The 25,214-nt window shown below is 39.7% G+C and overlaps 1 protein-coding gene across 1 annotated transcript in view; it reads right to left on the bottom strand.

The window, feature by feature from the left end:
* Positions 1-25,214, bottom strand: part of ALDH1A2 (aldehyde dehydrogenase 1 family member A2) — a 123,239-nt gene that overhangs the window by 10,959 nt on the left and 87,066 nt on the right. The window contains exons 8-12 of the mRNA XM_037835397.1: positions 15,992-16,094; positions 14,214-14,398; positions 12,640-12,804; positions 11,867-12,024; positions 11,487-11,561 (exon numbers count right to left, since the gene is read on the bottom strand). Coding sequence (XP_037691325.1) covers positions 11,487-11,561; positions 11,867-12,024; positions 12,640-12,804; positions 14,214-14,398; positions 15,992-16,094 — 686 coding nt within the window. The remainder of the gene's footprint in view (positions 1-11,486; positions 11,562-11,866; positions 12,025-12,639; positions 12,805-14,213; positions 14,399-15,991; positions 16,095-25,214) is intronic.

Genomic DNA, 25,214 nt, shown 5'->3' with positions numbered 1-25,214 from the left:
CTTTTCCATTTCTGTAAAGTAGGTTATTGGAATTTTTTTTTTTAATCTTCATTTTATTGAGATATATTCACATACCACGCAGTCATACAAAACAAATCGTACTTTCGATTGTTTACAGTACCATCACATAGTGGTACATTCATCACCCAAATCAATCCCTGACACCTTCCTTAGCACACACACAAAAACAACAAGAATAATAATTAGAGTAAAAAAGAGCAATTGAAGTAAAAAAGAACACTGAGTCCCTTTGTCTGTTTGTTTCCTTCCCCTATTTTTCTACTCATCCATCCATAAACTAGACAAAGTGGAGTGTGGTCCTTATGGCTTTCCCAATCCCATTGTCACCCCTCATAAGCTACATTTTTACACAACTGTCTTCGAGATTCATGGGTTCTGGGTTGTAGTTTGATAGTTTCAGGTATCCACCACCAGCTACCCCAATTCTTTAGAACCTAAAAAGGGTTGTCTAAAGTGTGCATAAGAGTGCCCACCAGAGTGACCTCTCGGCTCCTTTTGGAATCTCTCTGCCACTGAAGCTTATTTCATTTCCTTTCACATCCCCCTTTTGGTCAAGAAGATGTTCTTCGTCCCACGATGCCGGGTCTTCATTCCTCCCCGGGAGTCATATTCCACGTTGCCAGGGAGATTCACTCCCCTGGGTGTCTGATCCCACGTAGGGGGGAGGGCAGTGATTTCACCTTTCAAGTTGGCTTAGCCAGAGAGAGAGGGCCACATCTGAGCAACAAAGAGGCATTTGGGAGGAGGCTCTTAGGCACAACCATAGGGAGGCCTAGCCTCTCCTTTGCAGCAACCGTCTTCCCAAGGGTAAAACCTGTGGTAGAGGGCTCAACCCATCAAACCACCAGTCCCCTATGTCTGTGGTCATGTTAGCAACCATGGAGGTGGGGTAGGCGAATACCCCTGCATTCTCCACAGGCTCCTCAAGGGGGCACTACATCTTTTTTTTTTTTCCTTGTTTTTCTTTTTTTTTTTTTTTTAACTTTCCCTTCTTTTTTAAATCAACTGTATGAAAAAAAAGTTAAAAAGAAAACAAACATACAATAATAGAACATTTCAAAGACACCATAACAAGGGAGTAAGAAAAAGACAACTAACCTAAGATAACTGCTTAACTTCCAACATGTTCCTACTTTACCCCAAGAAAGTTACATAATATAGCAACATTTCTGTGAACTTGTTCCTACTACATCCATCAGAAATAAACAGACGACAGTCACTCCTGGGCATCCCCAGAACGTTAAATAGCTTATCTGTTCTTCCTGGATTATTGTTCCCCCTTCCTTAATTGCTCTCTATTGCTAGTTCCCCTACATTCTACATTATAAACCATTTGTTTTACATTTTTCAAAGTTCACATTAGTGGTAGCATATAATATTTCTCTTTTTGTGCCTGGCTTATTTCGCTCAGCATTATGTCTTCAAGGTTCATCCATGTTGTCATATGTTTCACGAGATCGTTCCTTCTTACTGCCGTGTAGTATTCCATCATGTGTATATACCACATTTTATTTATCCACTCATCTGTTGAAGGACATTTGGGTTGTTTCCATCTCTTGGCAATTGTGAATAATGCTGCTATGAACATTGGCGTGCAGATAACTGTTCGTGTCCCTGCTTTCCGATCTTCCGGGTATATACCGAGAAGTGCAATCGCTGGATCGAATGGTAACTCTATATCTAGTTTTCTAAGGAACTGCCAGACTGACTTCCAGAGTGGCTGAACCATTATACAGTCCCACCAACAATGAATAAGAGTTCCAATTTCTCCACATCCCCTCCAGAATTTGTAGTTTCCTGTTTGTTTAATGGCAGCCATTCTTTTTTTTTTTTTTTTTTTTTTTTTATGTTCATATATATTTTTTTTTATCATCATTTTATTGAGATATATTCACATACCACGCAGTCATACAAAACAAATTGTACTTTCGATTGTTTACAGTACCGTTACATAGTTGTACATTCATCACCTAAATCAATCCCTGACACCTTCATTAGCACACACACAAAAATAACAAGAATAATAATTAGAGTGAAAAAGAGCAATTGAAGTAAAAAAGAACACTAGGTACCTTTGTCTGTTTGTTTGCTTCCCCTACTTTTCTACACATCCATCCATAAACTAGACAAAGTGGAGTTTGGTCCCCATGGCATTCCCAATCCCACTGTCACCCCTCATAAGCTACATTTTTATACAACTGTCTTCGAGATTCATGGGTTCTGGGTTGTAGTTTAATAGTTTCAGGTATCCACCACCAGCTACCCCAATTCTTTAGAACCTAAAAAAGGTTGTCTAAAGTGTGCGTAAGAGTGCCCACCAGAGTGATCTCTCGGCTCGTTTTGGAATCTCTCTGCCACTGAAGCTTATTTCATTTCCTTTCACATCCCCCTTTTGGTCAAGAAGATGTTCTCCATCCCACGATGCCGGGTCTACATTCCTCCCCGGGAGTCATATTCCACGTTGCCAGCGAGATTCACTTCCCTGGGTGTCTGATCCCACGTTGGGGGGAGGGCAGTGATTTCACCTTTCAAGTTGGCTTAGCCAGAGAGAGAGGGCCACATCTGAGCAACAAAGAGGCATTCAGGAGGAGACTCTTAGGCACAAATACAGGGAGGCCTAGCCTCTCCTTTGCAGCAACCGTCTTCCCAAGGGTAAAACTTATGGTAGAGGGCTCAACCCATCAAACCACCAGTCCCCTATGTCTGTGGTCATGTTAGCAACCATGGAGGTGGGGTAGGCGAATACCCCTGCATTCTCCACAGGCTCCTCAAGGGGGCACTACATCTTTTTTTTTTTTCCTTGTTTTTCTTTTTTTTTTTTTTTTAACTTTCCCTTCTTTTTTAAATCAACTGTATGAAAAAAAAGTTAAAAAGAAAACAAACATACAATAATAGAACATTTCAAAGACACCATAACAAGGGAGTAAGAAAAAGACAACTAACCTAAGATAACTGCTTAACTTCCAACATGTTCCTACTTTACCCCAAGAAAGTTACATAATATAGCAACATTTCTGTGAACTTGTTCCTACTACATCCATCAGAAATAAACAGACGACAGTCACTCCTGGGCATCCCCAGAACGTTAAATAGCTTATCTGTTCTTCCTGGATTATTGTTCCCCCTTCCTTAATTGCTCTCTATTGCTAGTTCCCCTACATTCTACATTATAAACCATTTGTTTTACATTTTTCAAAGTTCACATTAGTGGTAGCATATAATATTTCTCTTTTTGTGCCTGGCTTATTTCGCTCAGCATTATGTCTTCAAGGTTCATCCATGTTGTCATATGTTTCACGAGATCGTTCCTTCTTACTGCCGTGTAGTATTCCATCATGTGTATATACCACATTTTATTTATCCACTCATCTGTTGAAGGACATTTGGGTTGTTTCCATCTCTTGGCAATTGTGAATAATGCTGCTATGAACATTGGCGTGCAGATAACTGTTCGTGTCCCTGCTTTCCGATCTTCCGGGTATATACCGAGAAGTGCAATCGCTGGATCGAATGGTAACTCTATATCTAGTTTTCTAAGGAACTGCCAGACTGACTTCCAGAGTGGCTGAACCATTATACAGTCCCACCAACAATGAATAAGAGTTCCAATTTCTCCACATCCCCTCCAGAATTTGTAGTTTCCTGTTTGTTTAATGGCAGCCATTCTAACCGGTGTTAGATGGTATCTCATTGTGGTCTTAATTTGCATCTCTCTAATAGCTAGTGAAGCTGAACATTTTTTCATGTGTTTCTTGGCCATTTGTATTTCCTCTTCAGAGAACTGTCTTTTCATATCTTTTGCCCATTTTATAATTGGGCTGTCTGTACTATTGTCATTGAGTTGTAGGATTTCTTTATATATGCAAGATATCAGTCTTTTGTCAGATACATGGTTTCCAAAAATTTTTTCCCATTGAGTTGGCTGCCTCTTTACCTTTTTGAGAAATTCCTTTGAGGTGCAGAAACTTTTAAGCTTGAGGAGTTCCCATTTATCTATTTTCTCTTTTGTTGCTTGTGCTTTGGGTGTAAAGTCTAGGAAGTGGCCGCCTAATACAAGGTCTTGAAGATGTTTTCCTACATTATCTTCTAGGAGTTTTATGGTACTTTCTTTTATATTGAGATCTTTGGTCCATTTTGAGATAATTTTTGTGTAGGGGGTGAGGTAGGGGTCCTCTTTCATTCTTTTGGATATGGATATCCAACTCTCCCAGCCCCATTTGTTGAAAAGACCATTATGACTCAGTTCAGTGACTTTGGGGGCCTTATCAAAGATCAGTCGGCCATAGATCTGAGGGTCTATCTCTGAATTCTCAATTCGATTCCATTGATCTATATGTCTATCTTTGTGCCAGTACCATGCTGTTTTGGCAACTGTGGCTTTATAATAAGCTTCAAAGTCAGGGAGTGTAAGTCCTCCCACTTCGTTTTTCTTTTTTAGAGTGTCTTTAGCAATTCGAGGCATCTTCCCTTTCCAAATAAATTTGATAACTAGCTTTTCCAAGTCTGCCAAGTAGGTTGTTGGAATTTTGATTGGGATTGCATTGAATCTGTAGATGAGTTTGGGTAGAATTGACATCTTAATGACATTTAGCCTTCCTATCCATGAACATGGAATATTTTTCCATCTTTTAAGGTCCCCTTCTATTTCTTTTAGTAGAGTTATGTAGTTTTCTTTGTATAGGTCTTTTACATCTTTGGTTAAGTTTATTCCTAGGTACTTGATTTTTTTAGTTGCTATTGAAAATGGTATCTTTTTCTTGAGTGTCTCTTCAGTTTGTTCATTTCTAGCATATAGAAACATTACTGACTTATGTGCATTAACCTTGTATCCCGCTACTTTGCTAAATTTGTTTATTAGCTCTAGTAGCTGTATCGTCGATTTCTCAGGGTTTTCTAGATATAAGATCATATCATCTGCAAACAATGACAGTTTTACTTCTTCTTTTCCAATTTGGATGCCTTTTATTTCTTTGTCTTGCCGGATTGCCCTGGCTAGCACTTCCAGCACAATGTTGAATAACAGTGGTGACAGCGGGCTTCCTTGTCTTGTTCCTGATCTTAGAGGGAAGGCTTTCAGTCTCTCACCATTGAGTACTATGCTGGCTGTGGGTTTTTCATATATGCTCTTTATCATGTTGAGGAAGTTTCCTTCAATTCCTACCTTTTGAAGTGTTTTTATCAAAAAGGGATGTTGGATTTTGTCAAATGCTTTTTCAGCATCTATTGAGATGATCAATTGATTTTTCCCTTTTGACTTGTTAATGTGTTGTAATACATTGATTGATTGTCTTATGTTGAACCATCCTTGCATGCCTGGAATAAACCCCACTTGGTCATGGTGTATGATTTTTTTAATGTGTCTTTGGATTCGATTTGCAAGTATTTTGTTGAGGATTTTTGCATCTATATTCATTAGGGAGATTGGCCGGTAGTTTTCCTTTTTTGTAACATCTTTGCCTGGTTTTGGTATTAGATTGATGTTAGCTTCATAAAATGAGTAAGGTAGTGTTCCATTTTCTTCAATGTTTTGAAAGAGTTTGAGTAAGATTGGTGTCAGTTCTTTCTGGAAAGTTTGGTAGAATTCCCCTGTGAAGCCATCTGGCCCTGGGCATTTATTTGTGGGAAGATTTTTGATGACTGATTGGATCTCTTTGCTTGTGATGGGTTGGTTGAGGTCTTCTATTTCTTCTCTGGTCAGTCTAGGTTGTTCATATGTTTCCAGGAAATTGTCCATTTCTTCTGCATTATCCAGTTTGTTGCCATACAGTTGTTCATAGTATCCTCTTATAATTTTTTTAATTTCTTCAGGATCTGCAGTTATGTCACCTTTTTCATTCATTATTTTGTTTATATGGGTCTTCTCTCTTTTTGATTTTGTCAGTCTAGCTAGGGGCTTGTCAATCTTGTTGATCTTCTCAAAGAACCAACTTTTGGTGATATTTATCCTCTCTATTGTTTTTTTGTTCTCTATATCATTTATTTCTGCTTTAATCCTTGTTATTTCTTTTCTTCTACTTGGTTTAGGATTGGTTTGCTGTTCATTTTCTAGCTTCTTCAGTTGATCCATTAGTTCTTTGATTTTGGCTCTTTCTTCCTTTTTAATATATGCGTTTAGTGCTATAAATTTCCCCCTTAGCACTGCTTTTGCTGCATCCCATAGGTTTTTGTATGTTGTGTTCTCATTTTCATTCGTCTCTATATATTTAGCAATTTCTCTTGCTATTTCTTCTTTAACCCACTGATTGTTTAGGAGTGTGTTGTTTAACCTCCAGGTATTTGTGAATTTTCTAAGTCTCTGATGGTTGTTGACTTCTAATTGTATTCCATTGTGGTCAGAGAATGTGCTTTGAATAATTTCAATCTTTTTAAATCTATTGAGGCTTGTTTTATGTCCCAGCATATGATGTATTCTGGAGAAAGTTCCATGACCACTAGAAAAGTATGTGTATCCTGGTGATTTGGGATGTAATGTCCTGTATATGTCTGTTAAATCTAATTCATTTATCAGATTGTTTAGGTTTTCAGTTTCCTTATTGGTCTTCTGTCTGGTTGATCTATCTATAGGAGAGAGTGATGTGTTGAAGTCTCCCACAATTATTGTGGAAACATCAATTGCTTCCTTTAGTTTTGCCAGTGTTTCTCTCATGTATTTTGTGGCACCTTGATTGGGTGCATAGACATTTACGATTGTTATTTCTTCTTGCTGAATTGCCCCTTTTATTAGTATGTAGTGGCCTTCTTTGTCTCTCAAAACATCCCTGCATTTCAAGTCAATTTTATCTGAGATTAATATTGCTACACCTGCTTTCTTTTGGCTGTAGCTTGCATGAAATATTTTTTTCCATCCTTTCACTTTCAGTTTCTTTGTGTCCCTGTGTCTAAGATGAGTCTCTTGTATGCAACATATTGATGGTTCATTTTTTTTGATCCATTCTGCGAATCTATATCTTTTAATTGGGGAGTTTAATCCATTTACATTCAACGTTATAACCGTGAAGGCATTTCTTGAATCAGCCATCTTATCCTTTGGTTTATGTTTGTCATATTTTTCCCCTCTATTAATATCCTTTATTGTACCCATACCGAATCTCTTTAGTACTGAACCTTTCTCCAAGTCTCTCTGTCCTGTCTTTGTTTCTCTGTCTGTAGGGCTCCCTTTAGTATCTCCAGTAGGGCAGGTCTCTTGTTAGCAAATTCTCTCAGCATTTGTTTGTCTGTGAAAAATTTAAGCTCTCCCTCAAATTTGAAGGAGAGCTTTGCTGGATAAAGTATTCTTGGCTGGAAATTTTTCTCACTCAGAATTTTAAATATATCGTGCCACTGCCTTCTTGCCTCCATGGTGGCTGCCGAGTAGTCACTACTTAGTCTTATGCTGTTTCCTTTGTATGTGGTGAATTGCTTTTCTCTTGCTGCTTTCAGAACTTGCTCCTTCTCTTCTGTGTTTGACAGTGTGATCAGTATATGTCTCGGAGTGGGTTTATTTGGATTTATTCTATTTGGGGTTCGCTGAGCATTTATGATTTGTGTATTTGTTTAGAAGATTTGGGAAGTTTTCCCCAACAATTTCTTTGAATACTCTTCCTAGACCTTTACCCTTTTCTTCCCCTTCTGGGACACCAATGAGTCTTTTATTTGGACGTTTCATATTATCTATCATATCCCTGAGGTCCATTTCGATTTTTTCAATTTTTTTTCCCCATTCTTTCTTTTATGCTTTCATTTTCCATTCTGTCATCTTCCAGGTCACTGATTCGTTGTTCAGCTTCCTCTAGTCTTGTACTATGAGTGTCCAGAATCTTTTTAATATGGTCAACAGTTTCTTTAATTTCCATAAGATCATCCATTTTTTTATTTAGTCTTGCAATGTCTTCTTTATGCTCTTCTAGGGTCTTCTTGATTTCCTTTGTCTCCCGTACTATGGTCTCATTGTTCATCTTCAGTTCTTTGAGTAGCTGCTCTTGGTGCTGTGTCTCTTCTGATCTTTTGATTTGGGTGCTTGGGCTTGGGTTATCCATATCGTCTGGTTTTTTCATATGCTTTATAATTTTCTGTTGTTTTTGGCCTCGTGGCATTTGCTGAACTTGATAGGGTTCTTTTAGGATTTGTAGACCAATTGAAGTCCTTATCTCTAATTTATCAGATCTACAGCTTCGTGGAGTACACTTTCTCTAACCAGCAGGTGGCGTCCACGAGCCACCTGTTCTCCACAAGCCAGTTCTCCCCTGCTTAGCCTTTTTGGTGAGTGGGGGCGTGAGTCTTGTGGGGTCCAATTTGTGTACCAAGCTTGCGTGTGTAGTTGGTGTTGCCTGCCCTGTGTATGGGGCGTGTTTCTGGGCAGTTAGGGAGGGGGGGGTGGCTGTAACAATCAAATCTCCCTGGTGATCCTAGTGTTTTAAAGCTGCTGCAATAGTCTAATCCTTCAGTTCAGTCCTGCCACAGTTTGTCTCTGCCACTGACCCACAAGTCCTTGGTATTGGTGTATGGCTCCTGAGACTTGCAAGTGGGTCCCTCTTCCAGGCCGTGCACCCCGGGTCCTCTGTTGAGGGATGACTGTGCTATGTCACAGGTGAGTGCCGTCCCCCCAGGGCAGTTCTGGGCTGCTGGGCTGTGTAGGGAGGCTCCCAGTCTGCTCAAATGATGGCTGAATGGGGCTTTGTTAATTCACACTGCTCCACCTTCCCAGCTCTGGGACAATCAGCTGAGGTTGCAGGGAAGGCTAATGTCCACGCCCAGTTTTGTGGTGTGTGCCTGTTATTTGAAGCACTTCCGTCACACTGGGTTGTCTGGGGCAGCTCTGGGCTATGGGGCTGGCGATGGGCAGGAGTGTTTCCTGTCCACCAGGATGGTGGCTGTGAGCGGACACCCCCCTTTTCTTGGGAAGTTGTGGTGTTTAGTGAATTTTCTCAGCCACTGGATTATTGCCTTTTGTCTCAGAGCTCTCCTAGTTCTGCTCTTGATTTGACCTGCCCAAATTGCAAGTCTTTGAAGCTTTCTGTATTGGGCTTCTTAGAGTAATTGCTTTAGAAAAAGAAAAAAGGATTAAAAAAAAAAATAAAAAAAGGGCCCTCGTCAGAGATCTAATGGGTTATTGAAATGCTAAGAGACAAAGCAACCAGGGCCATTAAGGAAAGATCCACAGGGCAGAGAGATCAGCTTTTCTTTGGGATTTGCATATGCGCCTCAGGGCCTGAGCTCGGGCCTGAGCTTTGCCCTTCCCCCTTCTATGTTCACCAGAACTCCAAAAATCCTCCGCTTTTATTTTGGAGTTTTTCGTGTTGTTTTTTTTCTATGCCTGTCTCCTCTCTGCTGGGCTGGCTGCTCTCAGATTCTCTGGTGTCTGGTCTCCGTCTATCTATGGTTGGAGCTTGGATCAGCAGAATGAGTTTCCGATAAGGGCTGCCACTGCAGTTCTCCCTTCTCTTTCCCGGAGCTGACAGCCCCTCCTCCCAGGGACTGAGCCTGGCAGGGAGGGGCGTGGGTCCCCTGGCCGCAAAAACTTACAGATTTCGCTGATCTCAGCAGTTCCACGTTTTCATGAGTGTTGTATGAAGTATGCCCAAAGTCAGATTGCTCTGTGGTTTCCAGTCCACGCAGTTCCTGGCTTTCTACCTACTTTCCTGGAGGAGTAACTAAAACATACAGCTCACCAGTCTGCCATCTTGCCCCGCCTGACCCCTAAATTCTTCTATTATGATAGTTTTTTTCTAGGAATTCTTCTGATTCTTTCAATATTCCATATTTATCGAATAAAATTTTAAGTTCTTTAACGACTCATATCTTCCTCCACGGACCAAGCACAATGCTTTGCACATAGTCTATGCTCAATACTTGTTAGCAGATTGCTTACGAACTAAACATTTGCCCAAAAAAGGATGCAGTCAGTAATGGTAGAGAGAATGGGCATGGAAGGTGTTCCCTCTTATGAATCATAGGATTCAGAATATAGACTCAGTTCCTTTCAAAATAAAGGGAAGTTTTGTTTGTTTTTTTTTTTTTGTATGTTTGTTTTTGGTTTTTTGGATAGAGGGAGAGTCAGCTCAGGAAGACCCTCACTACCATTCATCCTCTGGCCATTCAAAAAATATCATTTACAAATAAACCCTGCCACTAAAATCCCCTTTGAGTCTAGTTTTCCTTTGCTGCAGTCCCATTTTTCAGGTCCTCTGAGGAGGAACCTGCCAAATCTCATCCTGTCCAGAAGAATCCCTGTGCCTGGCTCTCATGCTTCCTTGGCTGGATATCATGGGGGTTAAGTGCGTGGGATTTGGAGTCACAAAGACCTCAGTTCAAATCTCAGATCTGCCACTTACTGACTGTATGATTTGGGCAAGCTACTTAATCACTCTACCCCTTAGTTCCTCATTTGGGCCAGCTATAATATAAAGATAAGTGTATCTATCCTACAGAATCATTGTGAAAATCAAATGAGATGATGTTAGGGAAGAAGTTAGCATACTATCAGACACTCAGTAGGCATCCAATTAATAATATCTATTACTGTTAATTCAAAATTCTTCTAAGGGGTCTTTGTTCTCCAGTCTCTGCCAAAACATCTTCTACATGCCAGAATTCTTGGCATTAAACACATCATCTCTTATGCTCCCACAGAATACCCTTTAAAGCCTGTGAGTCTTGGTTTAAATCAACCTTTACTTGCATCTTCAACAAGTCCCCTTCATTTACCCTATGTCCTAACCCTGCAGTCTCAAACTCAAAGAACCTATAGGGGCTGAACAGGTGACATAAGCAAATGAATGATGTGGGGAAAAAATGAATGACAATGAACATTCAGTCCTTGGAAGTAATGGGAATGGTAGGGTCTATGGCAAAATATAGAGCTCATAGCTCCAGTGATTTTACTATGTGGGAATGAAAATAAGCAAAAAGTCTAGATTTTATGAAAAGCCTCCTCATTTTTGAGTATCATTTAAAAGATTTTTAAATGTTGTGAAGGAAAACAAAACATTTCTGCAGGCCATATTTAGCCCTTTAGGTTGGTAGCTGGTGACCTTTGTTCTAAGCGTACCATGCTTCATTCTGTAACCTGACTATTCTGTCTGTCATGTCTTCGTGCCTTTTTCCCTGCTATTTCCTTTGCCTGGAACACCCACTCCTAAAAATTGCAATGTTATTTTCTCTGTGAAGTCTTGTCTGACTCCACCAGGCAAAAATGAATTGATCTTTCCTCTGTAATTACAAGACATTTAACACACTTCTATTGTAGTTTACTACAAGGAATTACCAGTACATTAATTTTTCTCCAGTACCTACATAGGGTAAGGGGATTGATTGTGTCTTAGTCATCTTTATAGCATGTAGTATAGTCTTAGCTTATAATAGTATGTGCTTAATAAAATGTTTAATGAATAGATGAGAGTAAGAGTCAAACTATTATGTAAGAACTCTCTGTGCTGATAATCACAATCCCTATGTCTCTATAGCCACTGGCAAGTTGGGACACTTACATTTCTCTCCCATTTCCAGACATCTTGAATCCCCCAAAGGGGCTCTGGGCATTTAAGGCATTGTAACAATTGATCCTGCAAGGAGAAAAGATTGCACTGTGAGTTACTGCAAATTCTGCCTGCATAGAAATAATCCCACTGGCATGGTATTTCTTTTAGAAGTTTTATTTTAATTTCTTTTTTCCAGTTTAAAAATTTATAATTTAAAATTTACTTTGATTTCCTGATCTAGCCAGTAAGGAGTGTATCCCTTCTAAGGGTAAAGTCTTCCAGAGGTTATCTGTTTATTTAACCTAGGCTCCGGAGAATTGTCAGGACCATATATCACCAGTATAATGTGTTACAGCCTGACCAAAAAAACAACAAGACTCTGATCTTACCAAACAGTCCCAGCTTGCATTGCAGATGACACTGTGAGGGCCTTGTTGATGTCATTGGTAAAGACAGCTGCTACAAGTCCAAAGTCTGAGTTATTGGCTCTTTCAATAACTTCATCCATAGTCTTGAACCTCAGAATTTCCTGAACAGGGCCAAAGATCTGCAACAAAATACCCTGACTCAGTGTGACTTCTTTGCCATTCCTTTACTTGCCATGTTTCAAGGCACATTTACTCTGCCTTGATTATTTAAAACTGTAAAATACCCCCAAACTTTTCCAAAATAAGATTATGCAAAAGTTCAATTCTTAGGGTTTAACACCTCCACATCCCCCAACCTCGTTGGCATTGCTTGATTCTACTATATGTATTAGGGCTGAGTTCTTTAAGTACAGAAGAAAAGGGGGCGTTCTCCATGATTCCTCTCCTGCATATATGTGAAGGTGCTTTCTCTTTCCTGGGTAACAGTGCAGTCACCCTGATTTGGAGGAACTGCACAATTCCAGTGTGTTACTGAGACCAGTGATTGGCTACTATGAGGGTTAAGTTGGCTGATAATGATCATCATCATACAGCATGTCACCTGGTCTCCACCTGGCTTGTTTGCCTATTTGTTTACCTTCTTTCTTGAAACTGGAATTTCCATAGCCGTGTATGTTGCTATTGCATATTGCATATAAAATATAAAGAACTAAAACTCTTAACAATGTCTACTAGAAATGCTCTGGAAACTATCCCAAGAGACTTGACTTTTGCAAGAACACCATATTTGATACCTCCTCTTTGGCAATCCGCATGTCATCAGTGACGTTGGAAAACACCGTGGGTTCGATGAAAAAACCCTTTCGGCCTAGCCCTTTGCCTCCACATTCCAGCTTGGCGCCCTCGGCCACACCACTCTGGATAAGTTCCAGGATCTTGTTGTACTGTTTCTTATCAATCTACAGAAGAAATTATCTATTGACTCCAAGAAAATTTTTTTATGAAAATGGAAATAAGCATGTTTTCAAGAATCTCTCATTTATGATTATTTTCAAAGCTTCATCATTTCCAGTTAAATCATAAGAAACTGTTGTTATGTAACCATTCTGACCCATAAAAATGGCAATTTTGTATGGTTCAACCTAAAATATTAAGGATTCCAGGAAATGCACTTCTCTGATGATAATGCCAAATCAGAAGTACCAGTTGAAGATTTAGGCAATGTTTCTAAGTGATGGAAACACTGGCTAATTCACTGTTCATATGGCAGAAAACTGACCTCTATAATCAAATGAATAATTTAGTGAGTTCAACTGATCATTAAAAAGATGAAGACATTGATGAGTTCATGCATAGCCTCTTTAGATGGTATCACAAACTGAATCTTATTGGAGTATATTTTTAAAGAAATTACTATTATACCTTTAGAGGAATGGATTAAGCATAAAGAGTGAGGGCTGGCTCCTAGTCCACCAAATAAGGTCAGTCGTACCATCGCCACCACTACCAAAGTGATAGAGTTATCATTCAATTATTATGAAAAATAATATTAAAACCTTCATTCACCTAAGTTTGAATTGCTCAGCTAGAATATTACTCTTCTCTCACATGTTCCCAAAACTAAGCAGTTGTTCCTTACCAGGAAAATCCATGCTCTAGTGACCCAAATGAGAGCTAGTCTGAATATTCCTTTAAAATTCTTAGACTCTATCTGCAATTTAAAACCAGAATTCCATTTGGAAATATACCTTGATAATTACGGAGAACCTGCAGAGGTGAAGAGTGCAGCGTGGCTACACTCGAGTCCCTCCCCACTCCACTACTGTGCATGAAGCATTCAGGTAAGAGACAGCCATAAGGCAGAGGGGAAACTCCATGAGCCCTTCTTTTCCTACAAGTGGTCTCCCTGGTCTAGATTAGGTTAGCGAAAAGAATCCTGGAAAAGGGATAAATGTTTTCTGAGAAGGAGAGTTACCCACATTCCATGACTGTGACATCTGTAGGTATGTCCTGAAGTTCAGTGGTTAGAAGGACTGGGACTGCGTTCTAGTGTCGTGCTCCATGTTGTCATACTCAGGTCTTTTTTTTTAGAACCAAGGGACTCCACTTTACCCCCAAAGTTCAAAGTATCCTTAAGGCAACCTTAATCTCTTAATTTTTCAAAGATAAAATTTAGAAAGGGAAAGAGAAGCATAAGCAATATGCAATCCCTCACTGGCTACATTTTTAGCCCTCAATATGAAGACAAGATGGAAGAGGAAGGAAGCAGCATGAAAAAGATGTTGCTTTGCTGGGTCCCACAGCAGCATCCAGTTTTTGTGCTATCTAAGGATGAAATGAAGAAAGGGTTTGTTTATGATTTTTCTACCTGGGGTCCCTGCTCAGTGGTGGGATCAAAAGGACTCCCGACTATGCGCCTCTTGGCCCGCTCCACGCTTCTTCTCACAAACTCCTCATAGATGGACTCCTCCACAAAGATGCGAGACCCTGCAGTGCAGCATTGGCCTTGGTTGAAGAACACACCCTGGTGAGCCTGCTCCACGGCATAGTCCACTGCAAGAGGAAGCAGTCACGTTATCAACACTACTTTGCCTGCAGAGCAGCCTGTCTGTGGAGCCACATCCCTCCCTCGCCAAAGACCCAGATAAGCTGGTATGCTCACCCTAGAGCATGAAAAGCACTGGACTGAGAATGCAACTTATTTCTAGCTAGATCCTGACATTACTTGCTATGTGAACTTGAATGACTTCACTTCTTGGAGTCTTTTTGCTCTCCTGTAGAAAGAGGGGATTGGACCAGATCATCTATAATAGGAGTCTTAAACCCCAATGTGCAACAGGCTACACAGATCATGCAAATGTGTGAATCTAACCAGATGGCAAAACAGGTGGAGACTAAGAAGGCAAGCCACTGCTCCAGTTGGCTGATGAACTGCATGAATATAAGCCCATGGTCACCAAATCTTTCCAATATAAGAAAAAACAAACATCAATATTTTAATGTGAAATTTCTGTTTTAAAAAAAACAACAAAAGTGTAGGCCAAATAAGACATGTCTACAGTCTGTATTTGGTCTGTGGACTACCAATTTGCAACCCTTTATCTAAAGAACCTTCTAGTTACATGTTTAGTTAGTATTTTGGTGAATTAAACTGTATAAGCAATGGATCATCTTTGAAGACACTAAATTCCCTCTGTATTGACATGGGATTGTGTAATAGTATATGATAACTCTTTCATTTTCATTTCCTATATCTCATAATTCAAGACAGTATTAACAAATCTGGCATATGCTAGTTCCTAAATGAACAGCTGAATGAATGAATGAATGAATCAGTCAATTTCATGTCCATAGAGTGCCTACTCTTCAAGAGGAATTTAGGTCTAAGAATTCTGATACTTTGGCAGCTAGAATAAAGCTGAAGTTGAACTCTGCAGATTCTAAGCTGGAAATAGGCAATGTCATTTCTGATTCTGTTCTCACCAGTGGTGAAATTAGGAAAGTAGTTCTTTCTGGCAGGATGTAAAGAAGGAAAAGGATGACTGAAGGAGATTTGGAAATTTCATTCCCAGAACAGCTTTTAAAAACAGAAAGCCTACACCTGTGCAGAATGGACTAGGTGGCAACCTGCCTGGAGTCATGGGATTAACTAGCTTACTGCTCTAAGCCTCCATAAAGTCCTTTGGCCAAGGTATCATCACTTCTGATTTAAGTCCATTCGCACAGGACTGACCTGACTATTTTATCATCCTAACTGAAAGTCATGGGAAGCAAGAGAAAGAGGGTGGGATGGCTAAATGGAGAAGGGGTTGTGAGTTTTGAAAAATGCTGGCAGGGCTAGTGAAGTAGACTTTGTCTTTAATGATCTACCAAGCCACCAGGCCTAATTGTGAAATTTCTACCCTATTCTACAACCTCACAGCCAAAACGGCTTATTAATGTCTAGAAAATAAACTCTCTGTGCAGCTGTCAATTGATAATTGTTCTTTCCCCAATATTACATTACTTTTCCCTCAGAAGCAAGGATCCAGATTCTTCTTCTTGAACACTCCTCAGCTTCAAACACCTTTTCTTATAGTCTTATCAAAAGCAGAAATACAAAAGGGCAGTGTTCTGGGACATGCATGAGAACTGTGGTTGACTTACAATCAGCATCTGCAAAAATAATATTGGGACTTTTCCCCCCAAGTTCCAGAGTTACTCTTTTCAAATTACTTCTTCCAGCTGCTTCTTGGATAAGCTTTCCAACCTGAAAAAAAATAAAAGGAAAAGGAGAGAGGTTCCATGCACCTTGCAGTGCAGGCAGGCAGTGACTAGAGCAAGTTCTAGGTAACTATGGATGCAGCAGTTAATGGATCTGCCAAGGCAAAGTAACCCACTGAATAACATAGAGATACCTCATCATGATCAACTTGGGTAGAAAGTATATAAGTCAGCTGGGATGTAGTTTAATGTCCAGGCTTAAGTGACTAGGAAGACTGCTTTATTTTGATTATGGAGGTAACAAGGGAAAGGGGGTTAAATTGGAAATCCTAATCAGTGAAAGATTTTTCTAAGGGCAACTGGTAGAGATTTCCATCACTGCACGTGGCCTTTAGCTTTGGACTCTGGACTCTAGAAAAAGCCAAACTGGTTCTGCATGAAAGGCATGAGTGTTAAACAATTGTTCAAGTATCTCCAAAAATGCCAAGGTGACTTTCACCACATGGTGCAAAGGGACTATCAACATTTTACCTTTTGCTTCTGCCTAGAACTATACTAAAAGGATTCCAGGCAGTTAACAATCTGTCTTTACTGGTGTATTACTCTAAATGCCTATTCTATCTAGAATCCAAGCAAACAACAGGCTGAATTTAGGGAAAGCATTTATCATTGAGAAGACTCATATATCCAATGAAATTGAAACTATCAAGATGGAGACAGGAACGGACCACTAGATCCCCTGTCCAAGAAAGAACTCATTGCCTCAGTGGCTAGGAGTGCTGTCAGAAGCCATCCTCCTGGTGTCAGATCCTTCAGGGTCTGCCTCAGCTGAAGAGAGCTGCCTTGACCGAGGGGATGTCCTGCCCCGAGTGGCCCACATCCAATGACTGCTAGCAACAGGAGTATAAAGGCCTGGCTCTTTCAGCCCACCAAAGGCACAAGTTAGGGAACATTTATGCTCCAGCACGTTCCATGTGGTTAGCTGAAACTCTGTTGGGCCTGCATTGCAGTTTGACTTCCCCTTGTGTCCAACCCTCTTTAGTAGGGATCCTAATAAATATTCTGCATGCCCACCTCCCTCTCAGCGACTGTTTCTGGAGAACCTGACCTGGTCTACTGGACAGCAGAGTGCTGCTCTACTGGACAGCAGAGGTCATTTATGGAAAATGGTAAGTTACCACATAGGCCTATACAGGCATTTTGGTCTTGTTAAGAAAATGCTACCTGTGCCTGGAATTCTATTGAATATTAAATATTTAAGAAGCCTGAAGATAAGAAATGCTAAGTTTACATTTGACTCCTCAGGTCCCTTTGTTAAGTCCTCAAGTAGAACTGATACCTTCTCAGGCAGTATTGAGATGCAGTTAAGAGAAAAAGCTGTGGAGCCAGACAGCCTGGATTTTTTATTATGGTTCTATCACTTACCAACTAGATAATAACCTTGGGCAATTTACTTCTCTGTGCTTCAGTTCCCTCCTTTGTAAAGGGGGATAAAAATAGTATCTACCTTAGAAATGAGTTGTACTGAGGATTAAGTAATACAGTATTTATGGCACTTAGAACTCAGCTTGGCATATAGTATGTGCCTACACATGTAACCATCAGCAGGTGTGGGAAGCAAGGGGCTGCCTCTTCTTTCATGTTCAATGGAGAGAAGTATACATAACTGAAGGAGAGGCATAGATAGACCTTCCAAAGTGGAACTCCTGCTGGAGCTCCAGAACTGTCTATGTATATTAATTGCTTCAGGAAAACACTGGGGAAAATCTCTAACTCCCCCCCCCCAGTCTCCAATACTACTTATTAACTCAATTAAATACTTCAGTGTTTTCATTATTACTCTAACTTATTGCCAAAAAAATTTAGAAAATATACCCAGATTCTGAGGAAAGCTAACCTTGAGGGAAAAAAGTAATGTCTCTGAAAGAGGCAGAATTAGAGTTTCTTGGTTTGCAGAACGTTACTTATCAAGATGTTAGGAAATTCTAACATCTGGCCCTAAGAGATTAATGAGGAGACTTCTGCCTACCAGCCAAATTCCTCCTTCCCTGCCCTTCACAGTATCTCTTCTACTTCAAGGTAAAATCTCTAGGCGGACTGTGGACTCAAGAAAGGTCCCATTCTCTGGAAAACATGCTCTCTCTCCTCCAGGAAGAAAATAAGGGTACACAAAGGAAAGGGGTATCTGGCAAGAGAAAAGCAGTCAGGTGAAAAATATGACTGGAGCCTGGGACCCCCACTAAGAGGGGAAACCTGCACCTAAGGGCAAGTTGGGAAATATCAGCACCTTGACTTCATGCCAACACCAAGGAGGAATCACAGATAACATTATCATCTGTGACTGCCTGCTTTTCTGAGGAATTTTAATATGTTTGGCTTTCTCTGCACTGGGGGAATCCATATTAATAGATGGGAACTCACATTGAAGTCCAAGAAGATAAACAAACAAGTACTTTCTCAAAGAAGTCAATCACTGAAATTCCTGAACATATTAATCATAATAAAAACTAACATTTATTGAGTCAGTTTGTGTCACACATTTACATGCATTAACTCATTTAATCCTCTCAAAAACCCTTCTATGAGGTAGGTACTATCCCATTTTAAAGATGAACTAACTTAAGAATTGGCAGTTAAGAAAGGTTAACCAGGTTACCCAGCTAGTTAATGAAAGAACCTGTTGGATTCCTTGCAGGCTGACTCCAGGACCCAAGGCCCGAATCACTCCCTTCCTTTTCTTGTTTCCTCCCAGCATTCTATCCTATTCTGCCTCCTTTCTACATTTACTGAGCACCTAATGTGTGTCACGGACCACCAAACCTGATCCTTGAACTCCAAACTGATTGTAAAGTAAGTAGGAATATCACCTCTTGTAAGCCCAAATACTTGTCACGAATCGTCAGTTACAAAATTTAAAGTTTGCCTTCAGATTTACATCTAAAAAAAATAAAAAGCAAGGGGAAATCGAGTTTCCTGCATAGCCAGATACTGAAGAAATGTTTGCTGTTGGTAAAGAGAGTGCTGGCATGGCTGGTGTTACATATCTGTTAGCCCTATTCCCTGACATTCATCAGACCACTGCTATGAGTTGATTCTTTTTGCTACTGGGAATGCAGTCCAGTGATTATTTTCATGGCTACAGTAACTACACAAAAGCCTTGCTCAAGTCTGTAGTCATCAGAGAAGAACACCTAAGAATAATTTTTCCTGCATCAATGTTTTGCCAGCCTTTCCTTAGAAACCAAATTTGTGTTAAACGCTGCAGGGCAAATCTCAGATGAATAATGTCTTCCGTCTTCATCTTTGGAAGAAGGTCAAGTTCCAGCCCAGCCTCAAGGGAGAACTGGATATATTAGGCCCTTTGAAGGACCATGACATCTGGAGTGGCCTCAGGACACTCCTGAAAAGCCCATTTTCACCAATCTCCTTTATTCAATACATATTCACAGTTCTACTATGTGCCAGCTGCTGCGTTGGACAGAGTCCCTTCAAGGAGCTCACAGCTAAGAGGACTCCCATGTAAACCTAGGAAGTGCTTAATAAATGTAGTGTACCCACTTAGACAAAAATGTGGGTCTAACTTAATATTAGATCCGAACAGATTAAATTATGGTTCTGCAATACTTTAACCCAGACCACTCTGGTTCTTACCCATAGAATTGGGCTAGGATGGGGCAGTCTTCATTAATTAGAGGATCAGGCATTATGGGTATTTCTAGAATACTCCTGGTTTCCAGGTCAGACTCTCTTTGAAGAATATATTACTACTCATGAATTTTCCTGTGGAGTGGAGCCAGGATAAGTGACCTCAAACTAGAGTTGTTCCTCATTATCATTACCATGAGGGAGGAGGAGGTGCTGGAAAGGAGAACAGATGCAAGAGATCTGCAAATGCAATGGATGTGATTCCAAAGCAGGGGATTCTTAATAGGAAAAAGGTAATAGGTTTAAAAACAAAGCACTCAGGTGAGAACTGGCTCCATCTCTACATACAAAATACAGTAGGTGCTATGCAAACCAAGCTAAAATATTACTTGAACACACTCCAAGATTTCCAAAACCAAAATCCACAGGATAAGAAGTCCTAAGAAAGAATGAATGAGAGACATAAAATAAAGGCCTGCAATTTACTGGTCCTCCTTAGAGAGGTATACAAACTTTGGTGTCTTGGGGGTATGTGCCACACTGGTCATATTTAACTCCTTCATTCAGGATCAGAAGGTAGGAGTGCACAATGGGATAACTGAGACTGCAAGGATACACAGGTATTCTGAGTGGTGAAAAGTCAACTTGACATGGACAGACTTTACAAAACCAAGTTCTACTCTGATAAAATAGGCAATTTATAAGAGAAACCATCTAAACCCACAGCTCAAGAAACTAAATCCTGTGTATAGTGTGAATATAGATTTAATAGGGTAAAGGCACAGAATCTGAATTTTCAGTTCATCACTACCTTTTCTGCAAATCAGAAAAGACACTACAACATATTTTTTATACCTCCTAGACCATTGCTGACAACCTGGTTAATTATAACCATAGTCAGGTTTATGGACTACAGTTTGGCCCATAGGAGTCAGAAGACCTAGGTCCTACAACTCTGACTTGGCTACTAACCAACCTCCAATTTGGGAAAGCTATTTCACCTCCCTTTCTTCATCTGCCCAGTGAAGACACAAGCCAAACAGCAAATCTGTTCCTTGGTACTCCAGTTAATTGAAGGAGTTAGAAAAGACAGATAGGACCCCTGCAGGCTTTGCTTATTCTGAGAATCTGTCCATAATTCTGTGTTTTTCTTGCCATAAGGAACAGAGTTGCTTTTTACAAGAGCATCACAGCTGCACTGAATGGCAGAAAAACCTAATTTTTTTTTAAGTTTCCCCACACAGAGTTCATTATGAAAGAGTAAGTGATGGTGTTCCTATCATGTGGTTTCTTAACTTTTTATTCCCTGCAGTTTCTCAGCTGTATCTGTGTACCCCAAACAGGGAAGGGCAGTGAACTGGGGGCTCCCACACACATAATGGAACTGGGCTGATTCTCAGCAGGAATGTTGGCATGGATCAACTCTGACTCCCATCCTTGTTTTGAATAGGCTTCAAGATTGATATCAGGAGTATCCCTGGAAAAGCCACAATGTATCAGAATCATGTTCATGGGAATGCAGCAGTGCAAGGAAATGCAATTTGGCGTTTTGCAAAGAAAATAATTTGTTATACCGGACAAAAAGAACGTGAAAGGCTTTTCATGTCTTCTTTATTCAGAGCAGTTTTGCTCCCTGACTACAGTTTCTAATGTTGGGTAAAATTTTTTTTTATTAAGTAGTTAATATTCTTATTAGGGTGGGTTCCTTCTTGGAAATATACCACCTTTTTAAATTAGAAAAATAAATCTCCAGTAAAGATCTCAGCGAACTGGTTGAAGACCCCTGCTTTCTACAATATATTTTCATTTTTTAAATCCAAAACAGATTGACTCTATGCTTCTTCCCTCCTTCTCTTCTCTCATAATTTTCAGTGTTGTGCTTCCTGGTTCTGACTGTGATGGAAGTAGAGATGCCAAAAAAATGTGTAATTGGATATTTCTGTCTTTTTGCAATATCCAGAAATAATAGGCCAAATCAGTCTATTCAGAGTCCCACCGGAAAGTAACAAGACATCTAAACAGTACCTTGAATTTAAGCAGTAACTGCAATTTCAAAACTTTGTTTGTGAAGTTCAGATTATGGAAACCACTATGGCTGTAAACTATGTTTCCAGTCTTCTCTCCTACCATTCCCACCACCAAATACCCATCACTCTAGCAACACAAAACCGAGTACTCTTGATGGAACATGCTTCTGTATCTTTGTATAAGCTGTTTCCTCTGCCTGAATTGCCTTTCCTCCCCTTACTTACATGATAAACTCATTTTTACAGACCTAACTCTCTGCCACCTCCTCTGAGAAGCTTTCCTGACCCACCTTTCCCATGGGGTTTGGTGTTCCCTCTTCTGAGGCCCCATAGCACTTTGTACTTAACTCTTGCACTGTACTTGCTCAATAGTTGTCTTCCTCACTAAACTGAATTTGGGAGGGCAGGGAGTCTATTTTATTCAATTCATATATATGCGTATGTACATAGAGAAAATTTTCAGTAACATTTGTTGAGCCAATGAGCCAGAACATAATGCCTGCTTTTGAAGTCTCTGAGAATCAGACACTATCAGGTCTTAAGGAAAAAGACATGAGAAACGGGGACACAGGACGCCTATGCCCAAGGGTTGGCTTTGCTGTAACTAGCAGAATAATCTTAAGCTTTCCTCTTATTTACCTTTGGCTTCAATTTCCTCCTCTCTAATGAAAGGGATGGCTTCAGTGGTTCAATACTACCTGTACCTTAGAAATTCCAGAGCTTTTTAAAGTTTTTTTTTATGTCTAGGTTCCATCTTCAGAGATTCTGATTATCTTAGTGTGGAGAGGGGGCACAAAGCCATGGATATTTTTAAAAAGTTCCCCCAAAAGATTCTAATGTGCTACTAGGGTTAAGAACCATGGGATTACATAATCTTAAAGGGCATTTCTCTCATATTTGTTTCTTTAAACTTTCACCTTTGGTTCTATTGTACAATTGTTTAATGTTGTCATTTATTGCACACCTATTCTGTGCTTCTTTTCTCACAAACAGTATTTTATTTAATCTTTGCAACCATCCTCTGAGGCAAGAATTATTACCCCATTTGATAATTAAAAAAAAAAAAAACAAGCAAATCAAAAACAAGACTCAGAGAGGTCAAGAAATAACTTGCTGTTAAGTCCCCAGAGTGGCAGAGCCAGGACTGCACCAGATGCGACCTCAGGCCTAGAGCTCCTCTTACTCCACCGCAGTTTCTCTCTGTGGTTGATGCTCTTCTCCAGATGTTCTGGGGATTAAGTCCCCTCTGCTGTGAGTAGCATACTATGAGTTCAACATACTATGATTCCATAATACTATGAGTTCACCATACCATGATACTATGAGTTAAACATGCTATCTAGCCATGACTAACAGACATTCTAAAACAACTGCCTGTACACTTAGCCATACTTTTGTTATAAAGACCCTACCTTTCTATTTCAGATCAATACAAAAATCAAGATTTTTATTTCTTGATCTACTTTGACAGGGAGAAGCACAGAGGATTCAAATCAAATGTGCTATCTGTTCCACAAACCAGCTGAGCTGAAAGGATGGACATCTTAGGACCTCTTCATATTCAGATTGAGCTCTGGGGAGAGAAAGCTGCTGCAGAATCTTTGAGCAAATCAAGGAAAATCTCAGCTACCAAGCAGAGATGATAGCACATGTTTCCTATCCTTCAGTTTTGATTTAAGTGTAAAAACAATACAAAAGAGAAAACTAGTAACTTTAAGCCTGTACATCCAAAGATTCTGTCATACTGAACTAGGCATTTTTTATTCAAATGCTGGATGATTCAGTAATGGACTCAAACAACCTCAGTAAAAAGTCAACTAGATATTTTAAAAAATAGCTAAAACTGTAGCAGGCAACTTCACCCACCTACAAAGAGGGACGAGCCTAAACAGAGAAGAGAGCTGACAGGATTCATTACTCAAGCAGCAGACGTGGTGTCTGTATCATGCAACATGACATTCATCTCACTTAGGAAATGAAAGGAGAACCCCGGCTGTGTAAATTAGAATCAGTGATAATACAGCTGTTAGCTACAAACATTTGTTTGGCATGAATCAATCTAGACTCTCCTGTAGTTCGCTTTGATGGTCTCTCTACTATCTTGTTGACTAATGATGAAATCATGGTTTGTTAATCTAACTGAATAAAGAAAACACCATACCAAGCAAAATGCAGACTGTTTTCCTGTACTTCACTGAGATTGTTTATTGACTCTGTGTTTATAAGAGCCGTTTCTTATTCATTTATTAAATATTTACATGCATTGCTTATGTATTTAGCCATATAAGGAGAAATTAATCCCATCTTTAATCTGAGAAACTTCATTTGCTTTTCAGAGGCCTTTTGCTAAATAAAAATGGAAAGCAGCCACCTCAAATAAGCTGCTTGTTGCTGACTGTTCCAGACATTCTGTGGAGTATCAATAGGTCCCATCTCCCTGGAGTAATCAAAATAGGAGCCATGGTCAGATCCGTAATCAAGTGACATGATCACTCAGGAAGAAATCTATACAATTTTCCAAGTAGCCTACAAAGTGGAAAAGGATGGATGGGTAAAGAAGTGAAAAACTAAAAGTTAGAAAGGGGTTTGGGAATACTGTGTTCATCTGATTTGCCTGTGAAAATTCTCCACAACCCCACCATTAATATGGATAATTGTATGCTGGCTTTTATTTTCTAGACAATTGTTTCCCCAGGGGGTCCCCTGTTGTCTGCCAATGATGTCATTGCAGAGAAGAAACCAAGGGATACTCCAGAAGCCATGGGATTGGTTCTCCTCCAAGTGAATGTAAGTCTCTCTAAAGAGAAAGAAATATCAAATATAGACACCATTGGGAAAACTTAGCTGAAAATTTGCTCTAGGCATATTGCAATAAGCTAACTCACTGTTGTGAATATTCCTAACAGTGAGACACCTCAAAGGCCCACCTTCTACTTCTTTTCCAAATTCTTCCTTCTCTCTTTCTCAAATCACCACTATAAAGCTGCATCTTTGAAGATAACATATTCAATTTTTAATATGCTTCCTGTGAAGATAAAGAATTTCCTTTGTTATTATAAAGCTTCAGTAATCAAGATAGTGTGGTATTGGCAAACGGACAGACACATAGCTCAATGGAACAGAAGAGAGTCCATAAACAGACCCACATGAATATGGACAGCTGATGCTTGAGAAAGGAGCAAAGGCAACTCAGTGGTGAAAGGATAGTCCTTTCAGGAAATGGTGCTGGAACTATTTTCATCCATATACAAAAAGAAAAAAGGAACTTTGATCCATATCTCACAATATACGCAAAAATTAACTCAAAATGGATCACAGGTCTAAATGTAAAACACAACTATAAAATTTCTAGGAAAAAAAAACATAAGAGAAAATCTTTGAGACCTTAAGTTAGGCAAAGATTTCTTAGATACACACCAAAAGCATGAACAATAAAAGAAAAAATTGATAAAGTGGATGTCATCAAAATTAAGAACTTCTGCTCTTCAAAAGAG

Source organism: Choloepus didactylus, chromosome 4, assembly GCF_015220235.1.
Source record: "Choloepus didactylus isolate mChoDid1 chromosome 4, mChoDid1.pri, whole genome shotgun sequence".
NCBI classification, from domain to species: Eukaryota; Metazoa; Chordata; class Mammalia; order Pilosa; family Megalonychidae; genus Choloepus; species Choloepus didactylus.
The sequence above is the reverse complement of the archived record's forward strand: the minus strand, read 5'-3'. Positions and strand labels throughout refer to the sequence as shown.